This window comes from Anthonomus grandis, chromosome 7 (genome assembly GCF_022605725.1).
Source record: "Anthonomus grandis grandis chromosome 7, icAntGran1.3, whole genome shotgun sequence".
Classification (NCBI taxonomy): domain Eukaryota; kingdom Metazoa; phylum Arthropoda; class Insecta; order Coleoptera; family Curculionidae; genus Anthonomus; species Anthonomus grandis.
The window spans coordinates 35,026,201-35,052,513 of NC_065552.1; the positions used below are offsets into that span (position 1 = coordinate 35,026,201).

At 29.5% G+C, this 26,313-nt stretch overlaps 3 protein-coding genes and 1 long non-coding RNA gene across 5 annotated transcripts; 2 read left to right on the plus strand and 2 right to left on the minus strand.

The window, feature by feature from the left end:
• Positions 1-1,378: 1,378 nt before the first annotated feature.
• Positions 1,379-13,876, minus strand: LOC126738679 (uncharacterized). Of its 2 annotated transcripts, none has more exons than XR_007661414.1 (5): positions 13,715-13,876; positions 6,300-6,505; positions 6,030-6,238; positions 4,113-4,271; positions 1,379-1,521 (listed from the first exon to the last, which is right to left on the minus strand). XR_007661414.1 is itself a non-coding variant. In XM_050444114.1 (5 exons), exons 1-5 carry the CDS (start codon positions 12,009-12,011, stop codon positions 1,441-1,443), a joined length of 690 nt encoding a protein of 229 aa, XP_050300071.1. In that variant the 5' UTR covers positions 12,012-12,094; the 3' UTR covers positions 1,379-1,440. The 2 variants fall into 2 exon arrangements, 1 of the variants encoding a protein (XP_050300071.1); XM_050444114.1 differs by lacking the exon at positions 13,715-13,876 and adding an exon at positions 11,977-12,094.
• A 2,398-nt stretch (positions 13,877-16,274) lies between these two features.
• LOC126738680 (uncharacterized) lies at positions 16,275-17,653 on the plus strand. Its single transcript, XM_050444116.1, has 4 exons — positions 16,275-16,415; positions 16,705-17,021; positions 17,082-17,213; positions 17,296-17,653. Exons 1-4 carry the CDS (start codon positions 16,324-16,326, stop codon positions 17,343-17,345), a joined length of 591 nt encoding a protein of 196 aa, XP_050300073.1. The 5' UTR covers positions 16,275-16,323; the 3' UTR covers positions 17,346-17,653.
• A 3,710-nt stretch (positions 17,654-21,363) lies between these two features.
• On the plus strand, positions 21,364-22,209 carry LOC126738782 (uncharacterized). Its single transcript, XR_007661441.1, has 3 exons — positions 21,364-21,684; positions 21,751-21,852; positions 21,918-22,209. It is a non-coding gene; the product is annotated as an uncharacterized LOC126738782 (long non-coding RNA).
• A 2,321-nt stretch (positions 22,210-24,530) lies between these two features.
• Positions 24,531-26,104, minus strand: LOC126738779 (uncharacterized). Its single transcript, XM_050444227.1, has 3 exons — positions 25,942-26,104; positions 25,116-25,265; positions 24,531-24,862 (listed from the first exon to the last, which is right to left on the minus strand). The coding sequence occupies exons 1-3, from the start codon at positions 25,988-25,990 to the stop codon at positions 24,594-24,596; spliced, it is 468 nt and encodes a 155-aa protein (XP_050300184.1). The 5' UTR covers positions 25,991-26,104; the 3' UTR covers positions 24,531-24,593.
• Between the last annotated feature and the right edge of the window lie 209 nt (positions 26,105-26,313).

A 26,313-nucleotide genomic window follows, 5' to 3' on the forward strand; every position in this document is an offset into this window, starting at 1 on the left:
TCCCAAGAGGATATAGGGATAATTTTTGCAGCAGCATATCCTGACCGAAACAGTCTAATTCCATGCAGAACTAACAGAAGGCCGCTGTAAGCACCTCTTTCCTTTAAAAGGTAACCACCGTATCCACAATCAACCTCTGTATTGCATTAGATGCTGAAAGAGTCTGTATAAAGCCAATCTGTTACTTTTTTAAAGATTATTATTAATGTATCTCCCTTAGAACATTGAAAGGCCAATCAATGTTCAATCAATGACATCGATAAATTCTCTAAAAAAGTGTATTCTCCCTTTTTTTGCACAAATGAATTTACGTCTCTTACATGTAAATTTTTTCTACAATTTGTCTTTCCGAAATTATAAGCGTTCTAAGTTGCGAGAACGTTCATTTTCGCCTTTGTTTAGATATGAGTATCTGTGGTGCCATCTAACAATCGAGCAATTAAACATAAATTAAGGTCCCTGGAGCAAAAAGGTAAACCATTAATAGCAAATATTAATTCTTATAATAATAAAAAATCTTAATTAATTGATAGTTTTGTTAAAAGTATAGTCTATAACATGTGCGATATTGAAAATTCTAGCCTCGTATTTAAAATATCTAAAACCTCTCTCTAGTGATGTAGAATTTTACTTAATCTTTATTATGGTATATATACTGGTACTATGGTACTATATACTATTCTCTAGTGTGTAAAGGTTAAGTTTAGCTTTGTAATGCGTTGTGTAAAGTGGTAATGACTTTTACTTTTAAATTTGTTTAAATTCTATTTTGAATCTTATTCTTAATCTAATTCTAATTTTAATTTTAAAGTTAGTTTTAAAAGTAGAGAATTATTGAATTCACCTAGATCTCATGAGACAAAATTGCCAATAATAAAAAAAATATGGTTTAACACTATTTTACAATTTAGAACATATTGAAAAGGATCAATACTTAAAAACTTGCGTATTTCGTTCATCCTCGCCTTTGTTTAGAAATTAATATATGTGGCGCCATCTAACAATTGTGCAATTAAATATAAATTAAGGTCTCTGGAGCCAAAAAGGTAAACAATTATTCACAAATATTAATTAAAAAAAAACTGAATTAATTGATAATTGTTTTAAAAGTATACTATATAACATATGAAATATTTAAAATTCTACCCTCTTAGTTAAAATACCCTAAACCTCTCTCTAGAAATTTTGCTTATTCTATACTTATTATACTGATAGAATCTACTGTTTTCTAGTGCGTAAAGGTTTAATTAATTTTTTTAATGTGTTTTTTTAAAGTCGAGTGTTGACTCAATGTAATTAGTTACTTTTTGGGCAAGAATTTGAAAATTTAGAGATCATTGTTAAAAAAAAAAATGTGATAAATAAAAACAAGGAGCACTTAGTATATATATATTTTTTATTTGAGAAGTATTTTAGCTTACAGGTTATTTATCCACTTAATTACGTTTCTACTTCTTCATTGTTATAATACATCGACTGCTCGTATTGTTGAAATTTACTCTTGACAGGTTTCTTTAAAACCTGAAAAAGTAAAAACAATTTATTCAGGGTATATTTTATAATTTTTTTCATAAAATTCAATAAAGGAGAATTATTTTTATGTTTGCTTTTTTACATTTATTGTGTAAAAAATAATATGTTAAAAACAATTTTGACTATTAAAATTATGTTATCTTAATGGACTGTTTAATTTTATTAATACGATTGCTTGTAACAACATTTTAAAATTATTGTTATTTTAATTTCAGTTTTAAACAAACAATCCAGAAACCGAAATAATTATTATAGTTTATATTAAATATTAAAACTACTTCTCTACAAATTAAATTTTTGATTTTTACATACATCGTTTTCACAGATATTTTATAGTTCATTTAATTTACACTGAGTTAGTGTTATCGTTATCAACTCAGTGTTATCATATACATACATAGCTGGTTGGTAAAAGGTATGTATTTAATTTTTGCGCCGTTCAGGTCTGATGATGCTCAACTCTTTGAGCGAAACATGTAATCATTTTAAGAATTCATTTAATTATATGACTTTTGATACTTTGTGTTTTTTCGCGTGTTTAAAGTTTTATCGTTTATTATGTTATAGTGTTTTTATTCTTAATATTAGTTAAATTAGCTAAATGAGAAATATGAATTTGAAAAAACATACATATAAGTATATGAACGTTCCGATATATTTCATATACGATTTTAATTGCTCGTTATTAAATAATTAAATCTGACTGAAAGAATGCATTAATTAAGTATGATATTACTAGTTATAAAAAATAATCAACTACTAGTAATTGTGTCCATTTTGTTTTGTCAGTACTAAACAACTTAAACATATTTTTCTCAATAATTAAATAGCAAAAGTAATGTAACTATGACACAACTAGTCGTCGACATCGTCACATGACGTCACGACGCCTGGAGACGCGTGAACGGGTATATAGTCAAAATCGCTCTTATCGTGCGGGTGTATCGGATTATCAACGACAAACTTTTGTAGTCACGTTTCATTTCAATTTGCGCAACAACGTTTTTTAACTACAACGCGTCAGATAAACGAAACAGATATATGCAGCGTTAATGTATCAAAAGAAGATAAAATGATAAATGTCACCGATTCTAAAACAATTACTTTCATAACAAACATGCCTGTCTCGTTTCGATTGACGGATGACATTATTTGTCACAAGATAATTTAAATTTCAAATTATGGAAAAGAAAAAGCCTTTTATTAAAATAATTAGTTTTCTTTTTGCATTTCGTTTAATATTTAGGTATGATTAAAAAGTACAATTTTTTTTTTAAACAAAGCTAAGTAAATGAATTGGTGAATGCGCTGGGAAATAGATATGCCCGGCGCATTCTCCATTTTTTTAATAGTTTGTTTCAATCTTTTTTTGCCTTGTAATGTGTAAATAAATAAATATTCATAAGAAAACGACATTTTAAAGAACTGTCGTAGCTCGCCTCGTATTTATCTTTTTAAACAAAGTTATATAAATGAATTGGTGAATGCGCTGAGAGATAGAAATGCCCGCCGCATTCACCAGTTTTTATTTTAGTTATTTTTTATCTTTTTTTTCACTTTTAACTGATATAAAAGAAAAGATAACACAACTTTTTTAATTTTCTGTGCATCAACGTATAGATTGGGTCGAAAGACAAATAATAAATCATAAAATTAAAATGTCATTTTAAAAGTGAGATTGTAACATGAACTTGCCTTTAAACAAAGAAAGTAGTTTTCTGGTCTCTGACTGCACTGCATCACACACAATACAAATTAATTGTTTGTCATTATACCAAAATGTATAGTCTCCCAATAATTATTACAAAAAAACACAAACACACATAAACAAAGAAGAAGACAAGATCGAATAATCGTTAAAAATTAGACGCTGTGCCCTGAAATCGACAAATTAGTATGTTATGCACATACATACGGTCATGCCAAATCGTATAATAATTTCTCAAAAATTTAGGTAACAACCATTTTTAAATGAAATATGTACAATTTTAATGAAAGGCTAGGGAGGCATTTTTGCTTTCATAAAAAATATAAAATGCTTAGATTTAGATATTATTGCGTAAAGAAAAATTGTTATCGAGAATTTCGTCTATTTCGGACAATTTTTCAAAAAAGAAAAGTAAATATTATGTCTGGCAACTTAGCAGAATATCGGGGATTCTAGGCATATACCGATGAGGCGTATAGCCAACGGGCTTTATACTTATGGGCTTTTTCACGTCATGAAAGGAAATAACCAACGTATGTTTTACATGTTGAATTTCGGATACGTAGTATTCCGCAGACATTTTTACGGCGTTAAAGGCATCATGTCAGTTAATAATTATGATCTAAGGTGTATACGCGGCTTTAATATGTCACATGACGGCGTTCAATGTATTATCAAACTCTCAAGGAAATAACATTTTGGCAGCCACTGATTTTTCAATTCATATTACGTGGTGACCTTTGAACCCGCACGATAAGAGCGAAAGCGACTATAGTAATGTATATATAATATATAAAGGATACTATTAAATTAATTTATTTTTGAGACACCATATTCACTACTAGATTGTATGTATTTATTTAATTATTACCTGCTTTTGTTTATTTAGGTTTTGTAATTTCTCAGCCATGGTGGTTACATTGCGTGTTAAGGCAGTGATATTTTGTAAGGCCATTATTGTTGTTTTGTGAAATCCATCCATAAAGGACGTTAAAAAACGAATGCCGGCAAGAGCAGTCTCCACTTCTTTCTATTACAAGAGAATAATTAATATCGCCTATTTAACGTACCTCCTAAGGAGCAACTAACATAAAAATAAATCATTAGTTTAATTAATAGTACTAATAATTTGTTTGACCCAATTTTTAATGTGAAAAACAGTCTTAAATAAAAAAAATTGAAAAATTAATTTAAAATTGTTAATTTTATATATTGGGCTATCATAAGGTAGATATTATAAAAAGTAAGCAAATATGTATTTTAAACATTTTTTTTTCTATCATAGTAAATATTTTTCAGACAGCAGTTTTTAGATTTTTAGTTTTAAGGCACTAATTACATCTTTTTTCAACTTAAATCAATTAACTAAATGGTTAAATAAATTTCCAAAATATGTTTATATTGATATACCTGTTTAAAAATTATATTGTTTAAAATAATATGATAAAGTGAAAGGTGAACGACGGGTCAAAGCGTTTTCTCAAAAAATCATGTCTGGAATTTTTATCGAATTTATGCGGAACTATATGCGGTCACTGTATTGTTACCATCGTTCACTTTCTTTATAGTTTCTAGGGTATTATTTGTAAATAAATTAATTATTTTATTTTATTCCAGTACATTTTCTGTCTAATCATCTCAATAGTTTTGTAGCGTTCTAATTAGTATTAGACCGAAAATAAAAAGAACATGATTTACAATTTAAAGAAGACCTTTAGCTTAAACAAGGATATCTAATTACCAATTTCAAAGTAACAGATGAAAAAAAATTTCAACAATTTTATTTGGTGATGAAAGTGAAATCCCCAAAGTTCCATAACAAATATGCATAGGGTATCTACATAAATTACTTCAATAATACAAAGCAGATTACCAGCCAGTATAATCTATCAATAAATCTTAAGATACCCTAGATATGAGCTCCGTCAAGTAAGTATACTAGACGTTATTAAAATCTAAGAGACAGTTGGCATCTGCATCCAAGCGTTGAGTTTAGAGAACAAATCTCTATAAATTACTTTATTGATGGAGTTTTAGTTCCAGATACTAATTAAGTCCTGAGGATGGCTTACTATAAAAAAATTCAAAAGCCTTGGGCCATAAATTGGAGTATATAGGAGTTTTTTAGGCAATTAGGAGACAGTCTCGGATAAGACACTTTAATGCCCCAAGGTTCGGGCAGACTTAAAAAATCTGGAGCAAAAGTGAGAGAAAAGTTTTACAAGTACCCCACAGTGCTGACAATCCAAAGAATGCACCTTAACTAAGATCCTAGGAAGTCAGACTAGAATGATAATTAACCAGTGTCTTGTTAGTCTACAGTTTGCTGATGAACGAATTGCCATCAACGTATCAAAATCTTTTTCGATTATGTTCTTATTATTGATTGCTACAATAAGTGTCATATGGTTTGTCTCATACCAAAGCAAGAAGTAATCTCAGTTGCTGAAGTTATTGATATGCAGATTTGCAAAAAGAGATACATTCAGGTCAAAATAAATCAAGTCACAAGTAAGTTGAAAAGTTTACCAGTTGCTGGAAAACAATAAGATCCACTTTGAGCGGAGTGCTACTAATCCCCAATAAGGTTATGCATGTACTTGTCTCGTTATGTCAGTAATTGAATGCATGTTGGAAAATAAAATTATTTTTTCTACTCTTTACCCTTAAAGAAATATATTCTTAAAATATTAAGGGTAATGCTAAGAGGAATGGAAAATTTAAACTGATAATAACAAAACAATTATAAAAGAAAAAATATTCAAATTTCTTCTCTCTCTACTCCTACCTTTAAAGAGCCCGGAACAGTCTCTTGATTAATTTTTGTTAAGAACAAATAAATGGAAATAGCATTCATTATTAATAAAAGTACTCCAACCAAAAAATACCAAGCTCTGGTCTTTTTTAAAAAGTGACTTTCCTTGGGCCCCTCCACCACTCGTAGTTCATAATTAAGTGGATCTTTAGATCTATGCCTTAATAATGGTGCTGGAGTAACTATAATAGTAAAATAGATAAAATTTAGTACTCAAAATAAGCATATTATAATATACATTACGTTTTATGCTGTCCGATCCAATATTCGTAACACTTTCATAATTTTCGTCGAAGTCCGTTAGTCTTTCTGATCTTAATAGTTCCGAAAATCGCACTGGAATCGCCTTTTGCCTTGAAGAGGATAAAATGTAGTACGTTTGGTCATCGAAGTTTCCTTGTCTCCTTTGAAGCGGGGTTTGTGCTGAAGCGTGCACAAATTTATTTTTACTAAAAAAATAAATTGTCATCAAGAATAATATATTAAAATTAAATTTTTTCCTTAAAATCAAAATGTGCTTTATTATCTAAGATCAATTTAACCTCACAGCTTTTTTTAATTAATGTTTAAACTTATAATCTCTCTTTCTCTCTCAAAGACTTATTTAGTAATAATAATGGTAATATTAATGCGATCTTAAGGGTAAAACAATTCTTCATAGGTGCCAGAATGCAATTCAGTCTGGGCAAATGTAAAGTAATCAACAAAAAGAAAGGCAAATGGAAAATAGGAGAAGAGTAGCTGACAGACGACGGCTTGATAGGGTTCATGCTAGAAAAAAATGCCTAGAAATAATAATAATAATAATAATAATAATAATAATAATAATAATAAAAACGTTTATTAGTCACTCAAAAAACAAAAAAAATTAGTAACTAAAAATGCTTCGATCAAAATTAGTAATCCTACATTTTTCGGACAGGGAACAAATTTTTTCATCAGGGAAACAAATTCAAGGTTTTCGTCAATACATATTAAAGATATAGTGCCCCCGGCAAGGTCAAAAGGTTAAAACAACTAACAATGAATAAAAGTGACATCTACAATAATGATAAAAAAGATTAAAATGAATGAGAATGGGACTAAACAGGTTTGTTTACATAACGATTATCGTAGTGTTGTAATTATGTGATTTTATTGTTTGTGTAGATTTTTAAATAAATTTAGTGGAGGATGACCGAAGCATTTTTAGTTACTCATTGGCATATTAACTCCACTGCAAGTATGGACTACATCTTCAACTTCAACGAAAAAGTACATAATGAGGTACACAGACAGTGAACAACACTATGTTATTTCAATGTAAATAAGAAAAATAAGAATATTATTCGTTACCCTTAACAATATAATTTTTTACACACATAGTATAGACACATACATAGTAATAATGGAAGTGAGTAAATAATAGGTCATTATATTCAGACTTTCAGGGGTCACTTTCAAGAAGTTCCCCCAAATTCTGTTGAGGCCTTAGAATTTAAAAATCGTATGCAAAAAAAAAACAGAAAAATATACCTAAAAAAGGAATGATATAAAAAGAGGAGAGGGACAGGTTAAACTATAATATCAGTTTTAAATTCCATCTTTGTATATATTATATAATTTTTTTTATTTTAATATAAAATATTAATTTGCACATTAATATTGATAGTAATTTTTAATTAGTTTAGAAAGAGAAAATTTATGCATTGAACAAATGCCGCTTAAATTTTGCTTTAAATGCGTTCTCAGACATCGAAAAGTCTAATATTTTAAATTTATCTACAAGGTGCACTATTACATACAAAAATGACTTCGAGTTTACTAGAAAACTTAAAGAATTACGTTAAATGTCTGGAAGTCATAAAAAATCACGCCAAGCGTCTGGAAAATAGAAAAAAACTAATTTTAAAAGTCTGGAATAAAACAAATGTTTATTTTAAATGTCTGAAATAATTAAAAAATTACTCTATTAACCTGGAAAACTATAAGAAAATTCAAAAATATGCCAATTTACAAAATTTAAAAAACAATTTAAAAACACAATATCATTAAATTAAATAAAAACATCAAATTCAAATATTATACGTGTATTGCAAATACCTGCAAGAAATTGAAAAATTACCTCAAAATCTTGAAATAAAACAAAATTTGATTACAAATGCCTGGAATAATATACAAATACTCAAGAACTTTGGAAACTGTTAAAAGTTATTTTAAAAATACTAAAAAAAGGACTTAAGAATATAATTTTTTACACACATAGTAATAATTTATACCTACATACATAGTAATAATGGAAGTGAGTAAATAATAAGTATATTCAGACTTTCATGAAGTTCCCCCAAATTCTGTTGAAGCCTTAGAATATAAAAATCGTATGCAAAAAAAAACAGGAAAATATACCTAAAAAAGGAATGAGATAGAAAGGGGAGAGGGAAAGGTTAAACTATAATATCAATTTTAAATTTCATCTTTGTATATAATATTTAAAAAAAACTTTTTTTTATTTTATTATAAATTATTAATTTGCACATTAATATTCATAGTTATTTTTCACTATTACATACTTTATATAGCACTATTACACACGAAAATGACTTTTTTAAAGAGGGAACAGTTAATAAATTTTTTCTTCTTATATTTAAATTGTGTACATCTGTTCGATAGATCATCTTTCTAACTAGATATGGTGGAGTTTCCCATTTAAGCATCTTATAAAAAAAACAGAATGCAGCAATCGTCGATTTTCCATATTTAGCCATGCTGCGTCCTTCAGCTTATGAGATATACAGTGTAGTGACTTTAACTGGAATAAATTCAGTTAAAACTAATCAAATTTTATCTCGCAAAATTCTTGAGACCCGTCGATTTTTGTTTATTTTTTTTTTGCACATTTCAAGATAGTTTTTGTATTTTTTTACCTTCAGGGGGGGTCCAAATTAACCCAAACTTTTTTTTTTCAAATGGAAAGCCACTTTTTTTAAACTCTCATTGAAAAGAGCCCCTTTTCTTGATTAAATTGCCCTATTTACTTTTGTGATTATCTAAAGGGGAAATACGAAAAAAAAAACCATTAAATTATTAAAAGTCTCGAAATATTTTGTGTTGGTAAATTTTTGGTGTGTTTGTTTATTTTATTGGTATCGAGATATTTCCTGACATTGTTGTAGTGTCACTGTTAAAGTGAATTTCAACCAGTTGTTAAATAAGTTAACTTATATTGAAAAAATGCCTTATTTATTTAAATCCCATAAGATTGAAATCTTAATGATGATTGGTTATGGGGACAGAAGTCGTACTCAGCTAGAGGTTGTCCACTTATTCAGGCAGAAATATCCAGATTTGCCACCAAGGTACGGTTAGTAAAATCGAAAGCAGATTTCGAGAAGTTGGGCACGTGAGGGATGTTTTAAGGCAAAGGTCTTCTAAAATCGATGAAAACATCCAATTAAATGTATTGTTAGCGATGGAATAAAAAATCCGGTAACTGCAGCCAGAAGAGTAGCTCGCGAAAACTATATTCATCATAAATCTGTGCTAAAAATTTTAAAAAGTGCAAACAAAAGACCTTATAAAATGTAACCCGTTCAAGAGTTATTGGAAGACGATCCAGGTCGCAGAGTTCAGTTCTGTGAATTAATGATGAACGCCATTGACGAAAATCGCATATCTTCGGAGTGGATCCTTTTATCTGATGAGGCTACATTCACCCTAAATGGCCATGTTAATAAGCAGAACCGTCGCTACTGGTCTGACGAGAACCCACACTGGGTAAGGTAAACTAATACACAATATCCCCAGAAAACTAATGTTGGAGCTGGCATAATTGGCAGGCAAGTTATAGAGCCCATATTCTTCAATGATACTTTAACTGGGGAAAGATATCTAGAATTTCTTGAACATGAACTAGTTCCAGTCTCACGTGCCTTATATCCGAGTCAGTTCGATCCAGATTTGTATGATGAAAGAATCTGGATGCAACAAGATGGTGCACTCCCACATTATGCCCGTAATGTACGCCAGTATTTAGATGACAATTTTCCAAACAGATGGATTGGTAGAAGGGGTGCAATCGAGTGGCCGGCACGTTCTCCCGATCTCACCCCACTTGGGTGTGCTGTGGCTTTCCAAAGTGGCTTTCCATTTGAAAAAAAAAAGTTGGGGTTAATTTGGACCCCCCTTGAAGGTGAAAAAATATAAAAACAATCTTGAAATATGAAAAAAAAAACAAAAATTGACAGGTCTTAGGAATTTTGCGAGATAAATTTTGATTAGTTTAACTGAATTTATTCCAGTTAAAGTCACCACACTGTATACAGTCACAATTTTTTTTCAAATATACAAAATGTTGACTTTAGTATCTAAGTTTAGTTTGTTCACGTAGAGCCAGAGTTGCATAGCGCATTATTTGAATTTAATTGCATTTGTTATAGGATTTGTCTATCATACAGTGCTTTAATTTCACGAACTAATTTTAATAACGGCTTAAAAAAAAAGAAAAAAAAAAGACACGTCAACTTAGATATTCAAGGAAATACGTTTAATTAATTTTATATTTGACAAAGTTCTATAGTGAATTCAAATAGTGACCAAATATCTAGTAATAATGAACATTTTATGGACGTCATACCTACGTTAGTATGTCCATTTTTTTAAAATTGTGATTTCTTTTTAAATGAAAGCACTGTATAAAGTAGAGTGTACATTTTTGGGTTATGTTTAGCATATCATTAACGTATAATAAAAATAACAATGGACCCAAGACTGTACATTGAGGTACACCATATTCAGCATATATAAGAATATTCTATTCTACGGTTTCAAAGGCTCTCTTAACATCTAAGAACACAGCTAGAACCAAATTATTAGAATCAGTAGCTATAATTATTACAGGTACTAACCATAACGGCCTCACATAAGTGATTTTCACGAAGAACTAAACAATTTGAAACATTTATTTTATTTTTATTAAGTACAGTAAGCCAGAAATTGTTTCTTGAGACACGCTTCAAAGAATTCATTGTGAGATTTCGTATTTTGTGTAAAGAACAACCAGTAGACAATTTTCATAAGTCAAGGAAAACATCACTACTTGAATGAATGAATAAATTGACGAAACAGTGGGCTGCCAAGGCAGTTGTGCAAATAGGTCTCCTGATGCTTTTTTTAGGGTAAAATCATCTTCAGATTTCTCTACAGATCTTTGAGATTATTTTTGTTTGTGTCTATACATTGCACATAAAACCTCTTTTTTTACTCCTAATTATCTTATATTCTATCAATTTAGAACTATAAAGAATCTTACTAAAATAATATTTTTTATAGTTCTATATTGATGCCTTTTACGAATTTACCCTCTAATTTCGTAGGGTATCAATTTTTTTACTAATGAATTTCGGTTTGCTAACAATATTTATTCTTGAGCACATACTATTCAAAGTGATAACAATATCGTTGACAAATGATTGGTCATGAAGTTGATGAATGAAATGAATGAAGTTCAGGATCTTTGATAACTCACTATTTCAATGAGTTTTTCATGTTGTTTATTTACGGTAATCGATATTGTAGTCGTCAAATGGGCCTCAAGTTCAAGATGTTTACCATCAGTAACCCTATAATCAATTAGGATTTCACTTCTTTTCAAAAAATTAATCCTATTAAATGATTAGTTTTTATTTTCCTAAAATTTACTACAGTTGTCTAAACTCTAATAATTTCTTCTATAGATTTTTAAGAATCCTATTTTTAGAAACAGCATTTTAGAAAAAGCTAAACTTTCGAATAGTATGATTGAATAGTATTCTTACTTAAGGCTGTGATTTTTTAATAATTAGCCGACACCTTTTTATTAAATATTTTCTTATATTTTAAAAGCAGTTTATACTTATATGTAAATAAATACAGAAGATATACTTATAGTAGAACTTGTTCTTACCGCCAATTACCACTGTGCTCCTCAGACATGTTCATAAGTGTTAAACACTAAGTTATAATTATCTTACTTACACCTACTAGTACAAATATAGTGCAAATGCAAAATATATTTGCAAATGTTATTTTAGTCGTTAAACGGCTTTACCGCAATTTATTTATCATATTTTGATATCGTACACTTGTGCTTTAAATAAATTATTTAAACCACAACAGTTATTTAGTTGTTTTAAAAATAAATTTACATCTATATTATTACTAATTATTTTTCTATTTGTTTTCATATGGTTCTATTTTAAGTGATATTTTTATAGAAAGAAATTGATATATAAATATAGGAATTTGAGCATTAAAATACCACTGACAACCTTTACAATTTAATAATCTTATTTATTATCTAATAAAAACTGACTTTACAATATCGTATAAATATTCTATAAGTTAAGTTTACTTATTAAAAACGTGTAGAAGCTCTTATTATAGCAAATAAATCAATCGATACTATGACTAAGAGAAAATTTTTTCTTTTTATTAAAAAAAAAAAAAAAAACTTTGAAATCGTCTAGAGGTCTTAGCTTACCCTCATTGCACAAAGTAAATAGGGGCACGGTTCTTTTCTATCCTTTTGAATAAAATGATCTCTTTTTCCTAAAAGTTACGCTTGAACGAGTCTTACATTCTTTGAAATTGTGTTTGTTCAGTCTGCAATTTAGATAGCATCTTAAAATGGATCTGAATATATCAATTCATATTACAGTAAATTGGTTATACTTGAAAAAATCGATTGTAATGAAAACTTTTAAGAAATGTAAATTTTTCCCTGGAGTTTATATGGTTATTGAGTTTTTATTCATATTAGTAAAAAAAGTTATGCAAATTTTTTTCAGCTATATATTCATTTGGTAAGCGTGATTTTTTCGCCAGAACTTAATTTTAAAGCTTTCATATGAGCTGAAATGTTTACGTCTAAATTCATCTTCCTATCGAAGAATGTTATACTTTTAAAAAAATGTAGTAAAGAAATTTCAAACTGGTTTAGAGGCTAAAAAATCTTCTGCCTAGGCATAACATCATTACCACATATTTTGCCTCTACATTTTTTTTTTTTTTTTTTTTTTTTTTTTTTTTTTTTAAGGAGTTATTAAGAGTGGTCGGTTTTGAAATGAAGGCACTGTCTTTTTCACTATTGTGAATATTGTTTTTTAATATTTATGTTATGTTCGCCAAGGCATTTTTTAATGTTTATATTCTGTTTTGATATATTTATATACACATATATCTGCAATTTAAATACATTTGCAATAAATATGGTCTTTTTCAAAGCTGATCAAAATTTTACAAATATTTAAACCTATAATATAAGAGTTGAGTTTTCTATAGAGAATTCCTTTTAAGCCCAAACTCTGTTTGCTTTCTTATTTTATAGTCAGTAATCTAAGACTGATAAATGAAAGAAGCTTTAATTAATTATACTATAATTTTTTAAATATTAAGTATTATGCTCATAAAAATAAAAACTGTGACAAGCTTCCTCCCATATAGGTCCTTATAGAAACGCTTCATTACTTATACAACACCTAGCGACCCTTGGCGAATCACGCAATGGTTATGCTCTAACTTGACCAGCGTCTTACTAAAATATCCTCAAAAACGCCCTTTATGGACTTAAAAAATTATTAAAACTTTCTTTCTTTTTTCTATCAAAATCCGGGATATTGCCTAGATATTCTGAGCCACCATACCTTTTTAACAATCAGTGAAACAGCGTACAAAACGTATGCACTCACGGTAATTTTTATAACAAAACTAAACATAGACGAAGCGTCGAAATTTACATGGTTCGGCCATTTCCGCCACACCCGTTCGTTACGAAACGGTCGAAAAATTGTCTGCTCCGACGAAAATTGAATCAGAGCTCAATCAGAAGGACAAATAGACATGTGATTGTTAATGTAATTTCTATAAATTTGCCTATTGAAGGGGCCCCCTTGTCGGTTCGCCATTGTGCACACGGTCCAATCGTTCGACCGTTATAATACGAAAGATCCACATAATCCAATGGGTCAGTTGTTTGTATGGCTTTTGGTTAACTCGGTGCGACCGTCAACAAACGCTTACTATGTTAGGAAAAAATTAAAACAGCAATTTAAATGTATTGTCGAACATGATTTGAAGTTATTTGGGAGTTTTAAGCGGTAAGTAAACAGATTTTGGGATAATAACTTTTGGCAGTAGCTTTTCAGCTGAAACTGTTCTTTTCCTCCCAAAATTCTTCTTGAAAAATCAGAAACAAACTCAAACGAAGATTTGCAGTTTTTATCGTATAGTATTTTGATTTGTTGACTAATTGCATGAAGTACAAGCGTCTAGTTGAATATGTAAATTTTTTAAAGAAAAAAAGTTTACATATTTAAGGAATTGTATATAAAGAACAAATAATAATAATTATTATAATTTTATTACATATTAAATTATTGCTCTTCCTTGGATATCTGCGAAAAAAAAATTCTATATATTTTCAAATATTTCTTTTGTATTACGCATTATTCTTTTTTATAATTTTCAACAAATACTAATTTTAAATGAATGCCAATTTTATAATTTTAGGTATGTGATTTTAACAAGCAAACATCATGAAGGATTTACATTATGGCCATCCAAACTTACAGTTGGAACGCTAACGATGTTGGACCCCCTTAGGAATTTAGTTCATATTATAATTATTAATTTTTAATTTCTAGTAAAGGTTGGTTATAAAACTTAATAGCCCATCCTCAATCAAGGTCTTCTTTAACCAATAGACATTTTAATAAGCCTCCAAAGTATTTTTTTTTTCTTCCAATAGAGCTAATTTACCAGGCAATTGAGGCCCTTTTTTTATTTTTGTTTGAATCATTGTTTATTTATTCCAGGCTCTTAAAGGCTTTTTTTCAGACAATTAAAGTCCCAAAAAAATAATTTTTTACTTTAAGGTAGTAGGCTTCAACTGCCTGACTCTATACTACCTGAAATTGATAAAAAACTATAGCAGTTGCTTATTTCAGGGAAATTGGACTGAATTAAGTAGTCTACAGGCAATTGGTGTGTCTCTTTTTATTTTTGTTCTTTCAGGCACTTTTTCTAAGCAATTAAAATCGTTTTCTATTTTTTTGAAGTAGTTAAAATACTTTTTAAGTCTTTTCAGGTAGCTTGAGTAATTTTTAACCTCTTTGACCATTTTTTAAGGCTACCCAAGTCCTTTATTATTTATTCTATCCTCTTAAAGTCACATTTTACGTGTTTTGAGTCAGTTGTCATTTCTTCCAAAAGGTAGGATTTAACTGCTTGGAAAAAATAAGAAATAACTCCAGAATTACTTGGTAGAGTAGAAAATGTGAAATAATCATCGATATACGATATAGGCGCAGATCAAAGACATTATTCTTAGATTACTGCAGGCAACCCTACAGTCCTTTCCGAATTAGTATTTTTATGAAAATTTAGTAGCAGATCTTTAAACAAATTTGACAAACACAATTTTGAGGTAAATGTTAAAGAAAGTTTCCATTTTCTTAAATGCACAGCCTGAATCTTTTTAGGATATTTTGAGTCGATCTAACAACACATATTAGCCTAGAAGATTAAAGTCGGGCAAACGAGACGGCCAGGTTATTAAGTCACCTTGACTTATCCTGTAAAATTATTGTCTAGCCAGTTTCTCATCAGTAGAGGACTGGTACCCCGTCATGTTTAAAAGTAATCTCTAGCCAAGTACATCGTCCAGTAAATCTCCAAGATTATTTTGAAGATAATGTAAATTAATAATGACGACTGGTTAATCTATATAACAAAATAATTAGGCCTATCAATTTATTAAGTTTAGAGAAAACCTCTAATGGTAGTTAGTTCGTCGAACCACTGTACTGCCGTCCTCAATTAAAAAGCGGTATCTGCAAAAAAATCAAAAATGGACTTTTTGCTATATGTGGGCTTCTTGTAGGTTTATTTATTTATCTACGTCTTAAAGCCGTATATCGTTTTTTTTACTCCTAAAATAAAATAATTTTAATATGCCGTATGTGAAAAACGGCAATAGATGTTCAGTCAAAAAGCGGTAACTGCAGTATGCTCAATTAAAAAGCGGTATGTGCATGCGCGTGTCATGTACTTACCGCATTTTGATTGAGCATGACGCATTTACCGCGTTTTTACTGAGGCTCGCCTGGCAAATTCGCTCATTCGCGTTTGCAGTACGTTTGGGAACGGGTGGATTCTTAAGATTTGATTTCAATTTGGCGCTTATTTTGTGATATTTTGTAATAGTTTTAATATAAGTTGTCGCTTTTTAAGTGTAGTGGGAGTAGCTTAAAAGATGGCTCACGACCGAACGAGGTATATATTATCTATGGCTTTAGGGAAAAATGAAAACCTATCTTTACAAAAGGATACGATTGATGCCAATCTGTAAGTAAATTTATAAATCCAAGAGATTTGTTATTCTAATTCTTACGTCTAGCTAGATTTTTTCAAGTAAATTAATTTAATTTAGTACTTAATTTTAATAAAAAAATATTTTTTTGGAAAATCTTAATTTTTGTGTTTTAGCTGTTTATATCGGGTCAAAATAAGATGTTAATAAAACTATAATTGATAAATTTACTGAAATAAGAAAACCATTATGACAGTAAGTTTGTTAATTAGTTTTTTTGAACTTTAAATATTTATAGAAATACAGTAAAATGTTATTTTTTAGTGCTACGTTGGAACCCATTGCTATAAATACCGTCGATCAGGGAAGTAACTCTTCAGACTACGTGTTGCAGGAATTACAGCCTATATCCCATTATTTATCAGCAGAAAATGTTAATCAAGATTTTTTTAACATTGAGGCATCCTGCTCTATTTCAAATAACAAGGTTTCGAGTTGGCTAGAAATTATTAATATTGACGACATTATTATTGAACCTTTTGACAACACTAATTCAGTACAAAAGGACTCAAGTAACATTATACTGGCAGCAACGGAATCTATTAGGCCAACAACACCGGATGCACCTTTACAAATGTTAGGTAATGTAGCATTTAAGAATACCATTTTATAAATTTTTTAACATATTTGTATTGTAACAGGTGGCGATCAAGCAAGTCACAAAGAGTCTGTAAATTCAATAGATGATACTGATGAAGATGACGAGGTCGAGGAGTTGTGTTTAGCTCAACTTGCTAAGAAATTAAAAGTATTACCGCAAAGTCAGAAAGATGGTAAATGTTTTATAATGGTTATTTGCAAATGTTTTCCTAATTTTCAGGTATCGTTAAATAAAGTTAATTAATTTTATTTTAGTAGACCCAGAAGAAAACATGGAAAAAAAAGAAAAGTCTGCATTGACTTGAAGACCAGGAAATTTAATTAAGGTAAAGTTAATGGCTGAAAAATATCCGGTGCTGTCTGGATGTAAAACTAACTGCAAAAAAAGTTCTTCTTCTATTATAAGCGGAGAGACAAGGCGCAAAATAAACCGTGAATTTTGGAAAGTTTCAAAAAGGGACAGAAAATGTTTCATTCTAAATAGCTGTAAGCGATTAATAGTAAATCGAAGAACGGGAGAATATGTTGCAAGAAAAACTAACACGTTTAAGTATTATCTAGATAATGAGCAAGGTGAGTCTGTAAATGTATGAAAAACCTTTTATTTAACTACATTGGGATATAAACCTAATAATGACACCTAAAGGACAGTTTACTCCTCTTGAACATGGACGCATAGGATAACGCTCGATGAAAAAAATAGATGACGCAGATATTAATGCTCATATTGAGTCTTTTCATGCAGAGGTTTCCCATTATCGCAGAGAACATGCGCTGAACACTCGATACCTTGGTAGTGATGTGTCAATCGCCCTCATGCATAGAGATTTTCAGGAAAAGTTTCCTGCTATAAACGTTTCATATGAGACTAGACAGACGAAAAGTTAAAGCCCAAAATATCTCGTTCACCAAGCTTGGACACGAAGAATGCGATAAATGTGAATCGTTTAAACTTCATGGACATACCAAAGAAAACCTCCAAGAATCATGTAAGAAATGCGTTTTCTGGAAAAATCATATTAATCGTGCCAAAGAATCGCGCCAATTTTATAGGGAACAATCTGAAACTACCTTTGATTCTAAAACAAAACGCGTTTCTTACGATCTACAAAGTCATCATGCTTCCCAGAATGGATATGTTTAAAAAGGTTATTTTTTTGCAAATGTTAATAGCGTTTAATGAAACCTTTGTCCCCCTGGGCAAGCTGTCAAAAAATAATAAGTCGTTTGCCGTTGTCTGGCATGAAGGAATTAGTAAACGTTCCAAAGAAGATATTATTAGTACCTTTCACGCCCTTTTAAAGTTTAATAGAGACGCCAATAACATAATAATATGGATGGACAATTGTGCCAGTCAGAATAAAAACTGGACATTGTTTACTTTCTTAGTTAAAATGATAAACTCTAACGAAATAAAAGCCAACAAAATAACTTTTAACTACTTTGAACCGGGAGATACTTTTATGTCCGCTGATAGTTTTCATCACCAAATAGAACTATCTATGAAGAGGAAACAAAAAATCTATGATTTCAGCGACTTTCTTGATGCAGTTGGTAGCAGTTGCAAGGGCAATGTGAATGTAAAAGCGATGAATTTTAATGACTATAAGATTTAGAAAACCGACCATACCTTTCAGATATGATTCAGGTTGTGGCTGAGCGCGGCCAGTACACTTTAAAATATAAAAAAGGAGAGTTTTATGTTTTGGATTTTCTAATGAATAAACCTTCTGAACTTCATAAGCCTACACCATCCTTACAACAACCCAGAGGATTCCCAAAAGAAAAACGAGATAACATTCTCAAGCAATTAGGTACTATGTTCCCAGATAATAGAAAACTGTTTTGGGAAAATTTCCCTGACATAAAAAATGATGACAGTAGCGATGAGGAAGAAGAAACATAATTATGTCTTTTTAATAATTAGCTTTATTAGTTAAAGTATTTTTTTTTTGTAGAATGTGTCCATGATAAGAACGAACTGCTTTCTGATCCAGAAGAAGCGATTTCTCAGAAACGAAACGTCGGATATAATTTTTTTTGTTAAATTTATAATCGGACGTTACGTCTCTGAGCAATTGCTTTATCCATATCAGAAAGCAGTTTATTCTTATCTCTGAACACACTGTATATCATTTTGTAATGTGCACATTCGTATATTTTAATTATAAAAATTTATAAAAAAATACAAATTATTTATTTTCCTTTTTTGGAGACTGTAGTTACTTGTAAAATATCCTATTCGTAAATTAAAATGCAGATACGGCTATATTCCTGTTCCAATAAAATATCCGCTGCACAATAAAAACGCGGTATCTGACTTTTTACCTATAATAAAGATAAAAACGTGATTTTTTTTCGAAGGTTATATTTCCAGTATAAGTCCAACTATCATTATACATTTTTTTTATCAAAAAGGTAAAAAGGCATATGGAGTTCAGAGGAAAAACTTTGATGGCCGATTTCTCGAATTCATGTTGGCTGCACATACCGTGTTTTAATTGAGGACGGCAGTGTAGACACCATGGTCAATTAAAAATAGATACATTGTTAATACAGTTATGTTGCATGTTGTTATCAATTATAATGGAGTGTTCTTATTATCTCAAATAATAGCATTTATGTAGCTACTATTTGTATTTTTTAGATTGGCATTTGACAATATGATAAAAATAAAGAAAATATATTTGATCTTTTGTCTCAAAGTCTTACGGTTCATACAGTACGAAAAGGAATTTCATAGTGTTCACACGGGTCATTCTAGATGATAGTGAATCCAAAAATATCTGCAGACATGTTCATTATTGAAAAATTACCTGCATAAACACTCCACCATTTTAACCGCTGATTTTAGATTCTTTACTAAGATAAATAAAATTACCTTCATTATTACAGACAACAACTGACTTCCAACGGCGACGCGGCTTCTTATATACTCGGCTGACCATAATTCCGGAAGATTCGCTGTCCTTCGAGACGTCGCGCAGTGTGCCACTTGTGTCAATATGGAATGGCGAAGAATAGGCTAGTTTTAGGTTATTTTAATATCGTTACAGTATATTTTGCTTTAGTTCTTGTTTAAGCTATATGAACTTTAACTCACAACACTTTTTCTAGTACGAGTAAATTTTTACTTAAAAGTTATTACATTTTAAAAATCAGATAGAATAGAAAGCTCTATGCTCCTATTTTAGTACAATACGGTTTAATATATTTGTCCTTAAAAAATATCTTTTGAATAAATGGAAAAAGCGAAAATCAATTGTGTATTATTATCAGTATACTAATTTGTATCCATTGGATAAAGAAGTTTGCAACAGTGTCGACTTAATTAATTTCAGTCATCCTGTATATGTGGTTACCAAATAATTGAAGTTAAAGCTTCACGAGGGGATAACAATACGGCAGCATTACGTCACCTACCTAATAGTCTACGATTCGTTTGCAAGTTATTTCATGTGTTAAATTGGTAATGAACCTAATTTGTAGGAACGTCAAGGACAATGGGCACGTGCGGTGCGAGGGTCGATGAATTTTCACGTGATTGGTAAGCGAAAAGCTAAAAGAGATTGACCACTAATTAGGAGCCTGCCAGGCTCTGTCAACTAAATATTACAGAATTGGATGGACGCACTTTTTAAATTTTTGCCATATATTTAGTAAATACCCTTTATATTTGATTAATTATGTGTACTGCCCCTTCCTCGGTATTTTTTTATGATTTAAGATGGACCAAAAAAGTTTTATTTATGTTGCTGGAATCTCTGACAGATATACAAAATTCAATATTCGCGAATATTTGAATACATGGAATTTGGTATATTTATGGGATATTTTAGGAATAATGGACAGCAATAATTTGTCAAAAAAGGTATAAAACAATCAAACCGGATATAGTCCAGTTTCGTATAAGCAACAGAGCCACTTTTCTCATTTAATTAAGATATAGGTGGCATAGTGAGCATACGTTAAAATACAAATATGCCCAGCCAATCAGAGAAATTGAGAGTGGAGCAGCACTGCTGATCCTTTCGTGAAAGTTCCTACGTCAAATTTCGTTGCCGATTAGCTACGGAAATTGAAAATCAACGGATTGGTTTTGTTTAACTTAACCTATAATGCAGATTTTATTTGCTTTGCTTGCTTCCTAATAATTGATTTAATTATCAACAATTATATCAACTTTGCGACTATTTGAGTGAAAATTCATAGTGTATAGTGTCGAGTGTTTACTCCATTATCTATACAATCCATATCTGTGCTGGTTTTGGGCTCAAAAACAAACAATTTAGTGTTTGAGTTTCATTCCCTTTTTTCAATTTTCAAGCACATCTACCAGAAACAGGCTATGGAAAAAGTTTTACCCTGAAATTGTTGGGAAGGAACAAATAAAACACATAATATGTCTGATGTGTACTAATGATATCCAGACATTTTCATATTTTAACTGTTTAAACAAACATTTGCTTGATATTCACCATATAACTGTCAAAGAATCAATTTTAAATTTTAGGAATTTTGAAGAATTCACATTTTGGAGGGCACAAGATAATAGGGAAGTAGATTATACTTGTCAGACCCGAAACAAGTTTAAGAATGGGGAAGAACACATATTTTACAATTGCAACAGGAGAGATATCAGAGGTTGTACAAAGTCTTAGTTATCATTATCAAACATACATAAGTATGTTTTGTTGTGTTTACTTTTAGGATTTAATAGCGCGTGCAAAGTGAGAAGTGAGAAGTCTGGGGGAAGCATTCGCATTCAAGGAACATGTCCCTCAAGGATTTTAGTAAAAGTTTTAACAAGCGGTAGTAATCTTTTATTATTTTTTATATAGGTAGTTACATTCATTCATAATTTTATATACCTATAGGATCAGTTGTTGTGAAATTTGTGGAAACTCATGTAGGACATGCAGACGAGTTAAGAACAAAACGGTTGTCCAAGGCTGAAGAAAATATTGTAGTTGGGCAATTGACTGCAGGAGTGACAAAACGAAAGGATAATTCAAGATGCTAGGAAAATTCAGAATAACACAATAGAAAGACTAAACCTACTAACAAGATGAGACCTTGCATATTTGATAAGGAAGTATAATATTGACAAAAAAAGAGATGCTGATGATATGGTAGCGACACCTTTAAAAATTAATGAATGAAATAGCCAAGGAAAAAATTATGCGTTTTTATTCAAAAGAAAAAAGCCAAAAAAATTAAGTTAAGCCTTTATGTTATATAACTTTAGTGTACTTTTCATATGACAAACAGGCGTATCTCTATTTCTTGTACTTTTTTCATAATAAATTTCCAAGTTTTGTGACTATCAATATCATATTATCTGCTTATGATTTACAAGAATAATTAATAAAAATAAATCAATTATCAGGAGGATGTAAACCATTTTATTTAGGAGAGTTCAAAAATGAAAGTCAATAATTTTGCAATGGACTTTGAAGGAAATCGAGAAGTAGTTTGAGTAAAGTTATAAGTTACATTTTTATTACATCGTTTATACTTATTTTAAGATTGCATTGCAAGAAATTTGTAGCTATGGTAGAAGTTTCGATAAAAATGCATTTGCCAGATTTATGGCTGTAATCAACAAATTTAAAAATAAAGAGGTGGAAGAAGAAAATTCTCAGGGCATTGAAAAAAAAAAGAAAAAATTAAAAACAAATGTACTATCCAAATAAAAAATAAGCTAGATTTCTGTGTGTATTTAATGGCTAGATAATATTTGAATTGTAGCTATTTTTTATGTTTGTATAGCTGTGAAATTAACAAAAATAGGATGTGTTATTTTATATGGTATTTAGTGTTATAATCAGTATAATATAACTAAGTATATTTTTTGTAAGGTTTTGCTGCAGGTTTCAAATTATAAATACAAATTTTAAGACGTCATAGGTGTTGGTTTCTGTATAACTATTTTTATATCTTTTATTTTAAGACTAAAATATTAGCTTATTTTGTATGTTAATATTCAACTAATCATTTTCTATTACATTTTGTTTATAATGTTTTTAATATTTTTTAGGGTACAGAAAAGCTAATTGGATTAACTTGAAATTGACATGGAACGAGGGGGAAGATCCTCTGTGAGTATATATTTATTAATTAAAATGTATACAGAGCAGTAATATTTTTTTCATGTTACTACAAAAAAAACTATTGAATGGAAGTTTGAATGGTTTGGGCTGTATATACATGACCAGCAGAGATGACAAATAAGCTAAAGAAGTGCGAGTCTACATACTATATACCAGATTAATACATTTAGCCTCTTTGCATTTAATTTTGAGGTTGTTGATATTAAAAATACCATAAATTATTATATTTAAATAACAAATAAGTTATAGACTTTTATTATTTGAAATAAACAAAGTTAAAATTTAATTTCTTCGTTTTTTTTTGTTTTCTGTTCTTATACTTTGACTTTTTAGTCATATTTACCCTTTATACAGCTTTTCCAACCATATATATACTTTATATCAACCACTAAAGTATAATGTATAGAATATTTATAGTGGTAGTGGACAATTTAAAATAATTAAAATAATATTATACTTTCCAATAACTCTTGACAATTATTATATTACTAAGGTGCATATTAGAATTATGACATAGAGGTATGTAAAAATGCGAACTTTAAAATGTTCACCGTATATTGTTAAAAAATTTAATTGCCATTTATTTTTATTTTCTAACTTTTTTATTCACTCACTCATCCACCTATTAACCAATTAATTTATCAGCTCTATACACCAATTCAATTTCGTATCACCTCATTTTTAATATTTAACTAACAATAATAATTAAATAATTCATACATTGCGCTTACACGTACCGCTATACCAAATGATTAACAAATTTCGTCAATAAAAGAGATAATTTGCTATAAAAACCAAATTTGGCAAGTATTTATAAAATATTTTTATAATAATTATTGGTCACACGCTGTAAATATTAAAAAAAATCAATAATCCATTTACTAATAATAGCTAAAATATCTTCTTATTAAAGGTTTTTAATGCATATTGCACTTTTCTTCATCTAAAATATATACGCATCATAAAAACCTAATTAAATATAAATATGAATAGAAAAACTCTACATACATTGAAAATTTCCTATTTTGAATTTGGCGGTTCACATACCACGCCCTCGCGGATGCCGAAGCGCTCTCATTGGCTAGGCATATTTGTATTTTAACGCATGCTGGCATAGTGCCGTCTGGGTGTAGTGATTAGGCCATTTTAGTGTGATCAACCATACTAATTTAATAAAAATAATATAATTTAGAATCATATTTATATGTATTTCCTAAGATGACACTAAAATAGTTTTAAAAAAATTAAATGAATTCTAAATCTTTTGTAAAAACCGACAGGTTGATCTATGGTTAGCGACTATGCAGAATCCAAAAGATCTCTCATTTTCTTAAAAAGTTACTTCTAAACTAATTTACACTAAATTAAAAGACAAAATTAGTTAGTAATATTTATTGAAAATAAAACCTCTTTTAACTTAACAAAATTTCAAATTAAGATCTATTCTTCTTCGTCATTCACAGTAAGAACCGGGACTTGTATCCTTTCAACGCTCCTTTTTAAATTTGCTGGTTGTCTGATATCGTTTTCGCTGACCTCCATTTCTTCGGTTGTGTATTTTAAACCAGAGGCACCGTTGCAGTAGTTGGCAGAGCATGTATAACAATTAAAACTGGAAATGTCTGGATAGTAAGCGTATAAGGTCTGGTAAATGTTGTTGCAAGTATTGCCTGCTGGGTCACATCCTCTTGACACCACATATTGTTTTTCTAAAATTAGTAGTTTTAGAAATAGTATAATAAATATCAAGAGGTGAATTGCTATTTTGGTTTGACTGAGACAGCAACTTACACTCACATAGTTTTTTATAAAAAGTGCATACAAATTCGGTTTAATATAATCAATTTTATAGGATAATTTTAGTTTAGTGATAGAAGGATCCAAAAATTAAAATGGTAATGAAAACGATACTTTAGTGCGCATGTTATAAAAAATAAATAATTTTGCAAAGAGGACACTTACGAGTAATATATGATACACGAGTACAAAGGTAAGTGTCTGGACAAAAGGTGTAGTTCACATAAGGATATGGACTCATGGGATCCACACAGGCTGTGTGGTCACGGTCGGTGTAAGAATTGCATTGGTAGCAAGCCCTGGTGGCAAATCCTCCTATAAAAAATCATTAGTAAAATTAAAGTATGTTTATTTAAAAAAATTATAAATAATTTTTAAAAAAGACACTCGATTTTCTGCACAAATATAATCAAAATGTTTTTTCTATTCACTATTTGTTATTTGTTAAACAGCAGAAAATACATATTTTTACTGTTTAAAGGCATACATTCTAAAAGAAAACTATTTAACAAATAATAGTTAAAAGAGAACCAAATAGATTTGTCTCTACGAAGGTATTATATTAAATTGTTATCATAAAAGCGATTTTATTCAAAAAAGCATCAATGGTATACATTTTAAATATTTACATGAAACGGTATTTGGATTTTCTAGTTTGTAGTAAATATACCCGTCCGCAGTAATTTTAGTGGGTTAAAAACAATTATTATATTAATTTGTCAGGAAGGATAACAATGTAACTGTTAAATTTTTGGTAACATTATAGGATACTATATTAAGAGAAAAATCCAAATTTTAGAAATCTAAAAATATTTTAACTATATAAATTGAGAATAAAGCAAAAATAGAATCTGTAGAAAATGGAAATACCATAATAACATCCATTTAAGTTATGCATATAAGCACTATATGAATGAGCAAATGGTTTTCAGAAGACCCATTTATTCTTGACTTATAACTAACTAACTATAATATATAAAAATAAACTTACCAGCCACTAAGCAAAGGAATACCAAAACAGAAGGTAACGCATGAACCATTTTGGCAACTAGTAATATATTTTTTGATAAGTAGTAAGTACCCTCGTCTATATGTAATAAATCTATGTTCTCAAACGATTTTCCTTTATTTTATATATTTTTAGGAAGTGTTTGTTTTAGCAGTACTTGATAATTAATCTAATTGATAATATTGTTTATTCGTGCATAGCTTATCTATTATAAATATAATCGTTTTTCATTCGTTGTCACTGCAAACATTACTGCTTTATAGTAACCGATATCTTTTATTATCTGATTTTCATAAATATAATATTTTTCATTTATATGTTTTTGACTACTTAAGTGATGATGTTTTATAAGTA